This window comes from Mangifera indica, chromosome 5, assembly GCF_011075055.1.
Source record: "Mangifera indica cultivar Alphonso chromosome 5, CATAS_Mindica_2.1, whole genome shotgun sequence".
NCBI classification, from domain to species: Eukaryota; Viridiplantae; Streptophyta; class Magnoliopsida; order Sapindales; family Anacardiaceae; genus Mangifera; species Mangifera indica.
This window is the reverse complement of record NC_058141.1, coordinates 3697023-3705921: the sequence shown is the minus strand read 5'-3', so window position 1 is coordinate 3705921 and position 8899 is coordinate 3697023. Positions and strand designations below refer to the sequence as shown.

General features: G+C 31.7%; 1 protein-coding gene across 1 annotated transcript; it reads left to right on the top strand.

The window, feature by feature from the left end:
- The first annotated feature begins 6114 nt into the window (after positions 1 to 6114).
- On the top strand, positions 6115 to 7115 carry LOC123215319 (protein KNATM-like). Its single transcript, XM_044635359.1, has 3 exons — positions 6115 to 6297; positions 6742 to 6852; positions 6960 to 7115. Exons 1-3 carry the CDS (start codon positions 6115 to 6117, stop codon positions 7113 to 7115), a joined length of 450 nt encoding a protein of 149 aa, XP_044491294.1.
- The last annotated feature ends 1784 nt before the right edge of the window (positions 7116 to 8899 follow it).

The following is an 8899-nucleotide window of genomic DNA, read 5'->3' as shown; positions in this document are numbered from 1 at the left end:
CAACTCATTCGGCCAAACGATGAAGACTCACCAGAGGCAAGCTCCAACAGATTCGAATATGATCTTGACACCATTTTTTCTCGGTTTTCCAATAACAAAACTAATTAGACACTTATTTCACTTTACCAAGTAGACAAAATTAAACAACTCCCATTAAAAGTTAAACTTTTAGAGTAACAATCTTCTCTTCTCCACTAACTCAAAAACAAGATGAGCACTAGCTAAGCTGTTATAAGGGAAATTACATTAAATGCCTTAAATTAAAGGGGTCTAAGCAAAATTATCCAAAATAATTAGGATAAAGCAAAAATGCCCTTTTTTATGAAATGACCAAACTGCCCTTATATAAACCAAGAATTTTACATATTTTCCCCATTATTTTCCCACGGTTTCACCATACAAATTCAAAGAATTTCGCATCTCCCACAATCATCCCACAGGTGTTTCACGGACGAAGTGATTTTCATGTTTTTTGACGATAAAAAATGGCAAAAAAGGTTAGTACATTTTTCCTACTGTTGTTTGAATCAATTTATTGTTAAGATTATTGAGATTTGAGGGAGATTTTGAGGTTTGAAATTTTAGGGTTTTGATTTTGAACAATACATAAAATGTTTTGATTCTTGGTTATTTTGGTTGAATTTCTTGAGGGGTTTAGTGTTATAGGATATGTACATTTGATTTGTGTTGAAATTAGAGGCAGAACCGATGATTTTTGGATCAAAAAAAGGGTTAGAATAGTCAATGCTCATGTTCGTGGGAACAGTGGATAACATGGTCAAGAGGAATTCTCCTACAATCAGGAGAGACTGACTGTGGGTTAGGGGCGAAGTAGCTTTTTTAAAATATTAGGGAGCTAGGGCAGAGCAGTTAGTCTATTGGGGGTCTTTGTGAAATTTCACATGAGACAGTGCACTAATGCCGTGAAAACCGAAGTAAGTAGTTGCAAGGGAATTACGATGGGTTGGGGGAAATTTATATTTTTTAAACTATAAGGGGTTTGAGAGATTAGAAAATTGTTGAGGGGGAAGGGACAAATATTGGACATGTTTGCAGTTAAATTTTTTAAGGGGTAAATTGATAATTTTCACAACTAAGGTTTTTCAACATATAGTTTTTAAATTTTATATCCGTTTTTTCTATTTTAAGCTTTTTCAATATGTAGTTTTCGAATTTGACATTTACTTTTTTTATTTTTGTACTTTTTGACATATTTTACTATGCAATGACGAAATTTCTACACGATATTTTGGTTTTTTTGTTTATAGGATATATCGACTCGTATTTTTTAATTTCAGTTTTGTTTTTTCAAATTTTTGAATAATTTTTCAATTATTGACATTTTAGGGTATTTCAATATATAGAATTCGAATTTTTGTTCTGTTTTTTTGATTTTTGCTGTTTTAGGATATATTGATTCGTATTTTTTAGATTTTCCAATGATTTTTGGATTGTTAACATTTTAGGGTATTTCAACATATAAAATTCGAATTTCAGTTCCGTTTTTTCGATTTTTGCCATTTTAGAATAAATTGACTCATATTTTTCTGATTTTGTAACAATTATTCGGTTGTTAATATTCTAGGATATTTCAATGTATAGAGTTCGAATTTCAGTTTCGTTTTTTTTATTTTCACTATTTTAGAATATATTGACTCGTATTTTTCAGATTTTCAAACGATTTTTCGATTGTTGACATTCTAGGGCATTTCAACATATAGAATTCGAATTTCAGTTCCGTTTTTTTTAATTTCATCATTTTAAGATATATCAATTTGTATTTTCAAATTTTCAAATGATTTTATGATTGTTGACATTCTAGGATATCTCAATATATATAATTCGAATTTTAGTTTCGTTTTTTCGATTTTATGCCATTTTAGGATAAATCAACTCATATTTTTCAAATTTTCAGATGATTTTTTGATTATTAACATTCGAGGGTATTTTAATGTATATATTTCGAATTTCAGTTTTATTTTTTCGATTTTTATCATTTTACGATAGATCGACTCGTATTTTTAGATTTTCGAACAATTTTTTTATTATTGACATTCTAAGGTATTTCAACGTATAGAAGTTAAATTTCAGTTCTGTTTTTTTAAATTTCATTATTTTCAAATATATTGACTCGTATTTTCAGATTTTCGAATGATTTTTTGATTGTTGACATTCTAGGATATTTTAACTTATAGAATTCAAATTTCAGTTTCATTTTTTTTATTTTTGTCATTTAAGGATAATCGACTCTTATGTTTTAGATTTTTGAATAATTTTTTGATTGTTGACATTTGAGGGTATTTCAACATATAGAATTCAAATTTCAATTCCCTTTTTTTGATTTTCACTATTTTAGGATATTTCAATTCTTATTTTTCAGATTTTCAAATGATTTTTTTATTATTGACATTCTAGGATATTTCAATGCATAGAATTTGAATCTTCGTTTCGTTTTTTATATTTTTGTCATTTTTGTTTTGAATGTTTTTCTATTTTTTATCTTTCTATGTTTTTTTTATTTGTTTACATATCTGTTTTTTATTATTGTCTTAAGAATTTTCAAAATTTTTTGCAAGATACTTCTCATAAAAGGAAATATGTCGAAGGCGAGCTATGATTTCTTGATGAGTCTAGACACTTTCGGGCAAAGGTTATATGTCGTGCACAATGCACTGTATTGTCCAGGATTACGTTGACACTGACCCCATATCAGTTTCGACTATTTGAGAGGACATATTTTGGGTATCTCCTTTGTCTACCTGATACCAAATTTTTCAAAGTGTTGGTTCATGTATTTCTCCTACGACAACTATATCAACCCTCTGTCAGAGATGAGTTATGGTTTAGGGTTAACAGGGTTGATGTGAGATTAAACCCATTTGAGTTTGATGACAGGGCTATCATTTAGCCAACTCATTACTCTTTCATCGTATATTTCTTGCACATCCTAACAGGATCAAAGATACATACTTTTGGGGCTATCTGAATGTGTAATATCATAACATAGAGCGTGTTTTTTTGGTCAGGCCATGGGGGAATGATGATATTGATGTTGTTAAGATAGCTTTACTATACTATTTTCATATGGTATTGTTAGGGGATGATCGACAAAAGAAAGTATCTGTCGAATGCTTACAGTTAGTTGATCATCTAGATGGATTTAATTCTTATCCCTAAGGTGTTGTCATGTGGCAGATGACGTATGAGTCGATGTCGCAGGTGAGTGATAAAGTCTACTTTGGACGGATGCTTGAAATGCATAAATATGACCTCTACAGATTTCTTTTTACATTTTAGGTAAGTTTAAATTTATTGATTATATATATTAATTAACAAAAATATGAATTGATTTATTTTAATCATTAATGGTTATATTGCAGTATTAGATATATGAGACGCTGGACACCTTGTATGATTGGGTTGATATAATTGATATCCATGCATCTCTAAGGATGTTTAGGTGGCGCATATGGGACGTCCATACTTGGAGTCATATGCACACTATTTTCACTGGTGACCAAATATGTAATTGTTAATCAGTCAGTCAATTGATTCATTGAATATTGTAATTATTTTGAGTTATATATCTTTATGAATAGGATGATGTCACTTTCCCGCTTCGTCCTTCACCAATTGAGGAGGCTCTACCATGGTATGTGTACATCTATGAGTACACTAATTTGTCAGATGTGCATTCTTCCTCATCATCTTTGATGCCTCCCTCGACAGGAGATGGGATTTTTCCAGTCACGCCACTTTTAGATATACTCGTCGATACTCCTAGAACACTTGAAGAGCCTACTTAGCCTCCAGTTATAAAGCAGCCTTCATGTCTCCCTGTAGTTTAGAGTTTAGCGATCAAGACCACAGGCCTTCCTAGGGTTAAGGACTATGTTACCTATCCTGTCACAGAGGAGTGTCCTCCATCTGTATCATCCAGTCTATCCACAGTAGATGTTGCACTTGAATAATAGTCATGAATTATATAATTAATGAAACTAAATTGAAGCATGTCAAGATCTTGATCTTTTACCTTTTTTAGATGAACCTTATGGGGTGGATCTTGGGATTAGTGCTAGGGTTTTACATTGGGTTTAGACATACCCTGGTTCCTTACAACGACTATAAATCTTAAGTATAACACTTTTCCCTTGTAAAGGATGTCGATTTCTATTGGAAGGATAACCCAGACGATGACTATCGAGAACGGGGGGCAGGATGACTTTTTTTTCTTGTGCATGCAACCATTCTAATTGGTTTCCAAGAGGATTGATAGGTTCCTCTTGGAAGAATGGATGAACCCATGCATGGTCAAACTCGATGCGGAAGAATGGATGAACCCATGCATTGACATTTGTGAGCCTCATGTGTCTTGTAACAGCAACGACATGCTTCCATGGAATACGTGAAAGTTGAAACTTTTCACATGTACAAGACACTTCATTGAATTCCAGAATGCCCATATATCTACTAAAACCAACAACCTAATACCGAATAGGTGTAATTGATCGAACCTCTAAGCATACAGACTTTAACAGACGATGGCTGATCTTCTCTTCCGTCCAAGGGGTAACAAAGTTAAGGCGTTCATCTGTAATTTGAAAAAAATATTAACAACACATATATTAATAACAAACATATTCATAGCTAGACATGTCAATGGGCCAAGCTGACTCCAACTCAACCCATTGGGCTCATGGGCTAGGTAGGGTTAGGCCCTAGGTCGACATAGTAATGAGCCTTCGGATTGGGTTGGCCCATGAATTTTTGAAGGCCCATGGCCCGACCCTATATATAGGGTGGCGTTGGGCCTTAATCAAGCTGATCTATATGGCCACGGGCCAACTCATTTAAACAATTTTTTTAAAATTTTAGTTACAATTTTTAAACACAAATTATTTTTCAATTTTTAAAACTGAGGACAGTACCCAAAATATTTAATTTATAATCTCTCATTTGTGGGGAGGAATACTATGGTTATATGAATAAAAATATTATAAGTTTATAATATAGTACAAATAAATTAATCTATTTATTATATAATTATAAACATAAATAAAATATATATACCATACAATTTTTGAATTTACTTGGTATTGAATCTATTTGTAATATTTTGTAATGATAAAATTAAAATAAAAATGAAATTATAAATATAAAGAATTATTATTTACAAATTCAGATAGTTTTTAAAAGAGAGGTAATGAGAAAAAATGAGATTAAAAATATAATAAAATAATTGAGATTGAGAGATTTATAAATAAAATTAAAAATAAAAAAGATTTGGATTGGTTTATATAAAAAAATAAAAAATTAGAAAAATAAAACAAATAAGAGAAAGGCAATTAATATTAAAGTTTATAATCTGCCCAAAGGACCTATGCACTAAACCTGACAACCTACAGTATTGAACCGGATTGTTTTAGGTCGGGCCTGAATTTTAGACTTCAAGTCTGATCTCTATTCAATCCGGTCCAATTGGCTTGTGTGTTCATAGAGGGAGGATAGCCCTACTTTTACAGCGCATGGCGACAATTAGAGAGTTTATTACTCAACAACAATTAGACACTTTTCAGGTTTACAGTAAGAGGGCATTAATTAATTTTTGTCATTTTGCCGTAAGGTCAAATCTAAAATTACACCCACGACTTAGTACTGCAGTTCAAGCTTTGAAAACCGATAAATCCTCACCAGCTTTTACGCGGAAGAGGCCACGAAAGATCTCAGAAGAGGCAATGAACAGTCGATTCAAGTTTGTTATTAGCTTTCTTTTTTAGATAAAAAATTTATTCTAAGATATACGATTTCTTGTACAAATGTTGAATGCATGCTCCAATAATCGAGGGAAGGAGTCTCAATGACAAGTTGTTTTCGGGCAAAAAAGAAGCAGCAGAAAAAAGCCATTCCTCTCTGATAATCCCTGCCTCATTTCTCCTTTAAATCCATGCAGAATATATAATAATTATTGAGTTGCTTTGCTTCCAAAGAAGCTATACTTCTACTCCTCTAGGTCTATATCTGTAAGTTTATTTATACAAAAACCATTAAAGGAAAGATGGCTTAAATGGTATGTGTGGTTCACTGGTTGAGAGGAGAAAGTGAGAGAAGAGAGAAATGGAAGCTGAAACTAGCGCTACTACTGTAGAGAATAATGCTGAAAGTAGTGAGAATAATGTTCATGACTTGAGTTTTTTTGAAGAAAAAGAAGAGGAAGAAGATGACATTATTTTGAAGAAGAGTATCTCGAGTCACCATTTGTTTGGAGTTTTGATTCAAACCCACTTGAGCTGCTTCAAGGTACGTTTTTCAGATCTTATTTTTCGAATTTGTTATGTCTAAGCTTATCAATGGTTTATATCAGGAAAAAAAAAGAGTCTGATATTTGTAGAAATCTAGCATGTGTGTGGTCACCTCTGATTTAGGGGCCATGAGAGAATAAACAGTGCGTTTGCCTGGACCATAGAGAGAAACTGACACTTCTTAAAAGATCAATGTTGTCTCCTTCCAAAAACCAAAAGATCCTAACGATGGAATGTTAGGTCTGAGTTATTGGGCTAGTCTTCCAAAGATTTACTGGGTTACAATATTTTATCAATAAATTTATGTATTACGATTTTCAAATTTGGAAAGAAATGTGAAAGGATTCTTGCATTTATATTTTCATAATTTGAAGGTTAGGTTTATGATAGTTAATATATAATCTAGTTTTCTCTCATAACACAAATACCTTTGTGCATGCAGGTGGGTTTAGGTGAACTTGGGGAGTTTGGCACAACAAATGCAGCAAACGCCAAACCTACTTCTACTGACAAACCATCCCTTCCAACCTCTTCTGAACTTGATCGTTTTATGGTATGATTTTCTTTTAATATATATATGTATGTATGTTTGTATTAGAATCTGGTAAGACCTTGAAATAATTAGGAGAACATTTTTGTTTTTATTTTGTAAATGAACAGGAAGCATACTGCATTACCCTTGGGAAGCTGAAAGAAGCCATGGAGGCACCACTGCAAGAGATAACATGTTTCATTGATGCAATGTACATTCAACTGAAGGAGCTCTGCGAAACCCACACCATTAATAATCCACAACCCAACCCTCCAACTTCTTAGAGCCTATTTTATATCCATTCTTGGGAGCTTTCAGAAGGCTCCGGCCATTGTCCTACTTTGTTATAACTTGATCTCTACAATATGGTTTGTTCTTCCTTGGAGTTGTTCGTTCGTGTTCAATTTTAGTTGATAATCAGTGTTAATTATTAGAAAGCAACTTCGTTACACAAAAATCGAAATGAATACATACGCAGTTTCAAGACTTGTGGCTTTCCCTATTCCAAATTTGTTTAGCTATTTAAATTACAGGATGGCTATTAATTACTTACACCGGTCACTATTTTTATGAAAATATATTTTCTACAAATAAAACCAAAGTCCTGTTCCTAAAACATCGTCAGCAAATAATTAATTCAGACTCAGAGGATTGCAACATAATTCACTCTACTGCAGCATTGAATGCAAGGTCAGTCTTTCTTCTATGCTAGTCCAAATGACTGCCATTATAACTTACCATATATATCGGATTATTAATATTTCATTATCAGTTTAAAACACTGTTGGTTAGCTTTTCAAAAATATTAAAATTTTAATTAATCTTAAAAATATTATGTTTTGTTTACAACCCTAACCTTAGGTGGGAAATATCTTTTGACCTTAATTCTATAAAATCACATTAATAAGTTATGTTTCATTTGTTTGGGTAACTTAATTAATCTCCTTAATTAATCTTGATTAATTAATACGACAGGTTTTAGATCTAGCTGGAAATGAACGGAGAGAAGACAGCAAAGTAGAAGATGATCATTGCTACTTGACAACATCATCACCCAAGAAACAGAATGGAAAACTATTAAGGAAAGGATTTCCATCAAGAACTCTAATGATGTGATTTTCATCACTAGATTTGTATTATATTATTTATCAAAAATATAATTTTTTATATTGTGTATTGTGTATTGTGTATCACATTATATTGCATAATACATCTTTATAGAAAATAATAATGAAATAATAAAAATTCTAATTACCATATTATTATCTTGAAAATTGTCATAAATACTCATTGAAATTATAAAAATTTTCAAATACACACCTGTCATATCGTCACTTCATCAAAAAAATATATTGATTCATATTAGTAATATGTATCGTATCGTGTAATATATGTATCGTATCATAATGAAATAGATTTCGACATCAATTAGCTTAGTAATTCACTACAAAATTTGAAAAATTAACATGGTCAATAATTAATTATTTGAAATATTTTCGTTTGAGTAGATGAAAATTAATGAATGTTACTAATTCATTTCCCAAATGTTAGGTTAAATTCATTAGTGATATAAAAATATATTCGAACTTCAAAGTTTTCCAAAATGAATCTCCATCCGAAGTCGGGTTGGATTCAATATTGAGTTTGAGTCACAAAGTGAGCTCATTTTCATAAAATAAACTAAGTTTAAGTGGATTCGAATATTTAAGTTCAAATTATCTTAGTTTGAATATAAAGTAATTTTTTTAAAATCAAATTCAAGTCTCATCAATCTTGAATTGACTTTTTAATTTTTGAGTCAATCTCATATCGTAATGTATTCGAACTTAGTCCAAATCAAATCTAGCATATTAATGGCAATGTGGAAAACACTTCCCTTTGGATGGATAAGTGGCATCCCATGGGGCCACTGAAAGAGAGGTTTGGAGAAGGTATTATCAATAACTCGGGCATGAGCAAAGTAGCGAAAGTAAAAGATATTATTGAAGGTAATGAGTGAAGATGGTTGTGGTCAACTCCCCAGACTTGAGGGAGGTTAAAGCTATAATGGCCGAAAAACCAAAAGGTG

Coding starts and splice junctions, on each gene's coding strand:
- LOC123215319 (XM_044635359.1), top strand. CDS start 6,115: ATGGAAGCTGAAACTAGCGCTACTACTGTAGAGAATAATGCTGAAAGT. Junction 6,298..6,741: donor CCCACTTGAGCTGCTTCAAG/GTACGTTTTTCA, acceptor TTGTGCATGCAG/GTGGGTTTAGGTGAACTTGG. Junction 6,853..6,959: donor CTGAACTTGATCGTTTTATG/GTATGATTTTCT, acceptor GTAAATGAACAG/GAAGCATACTGCATTACCCT.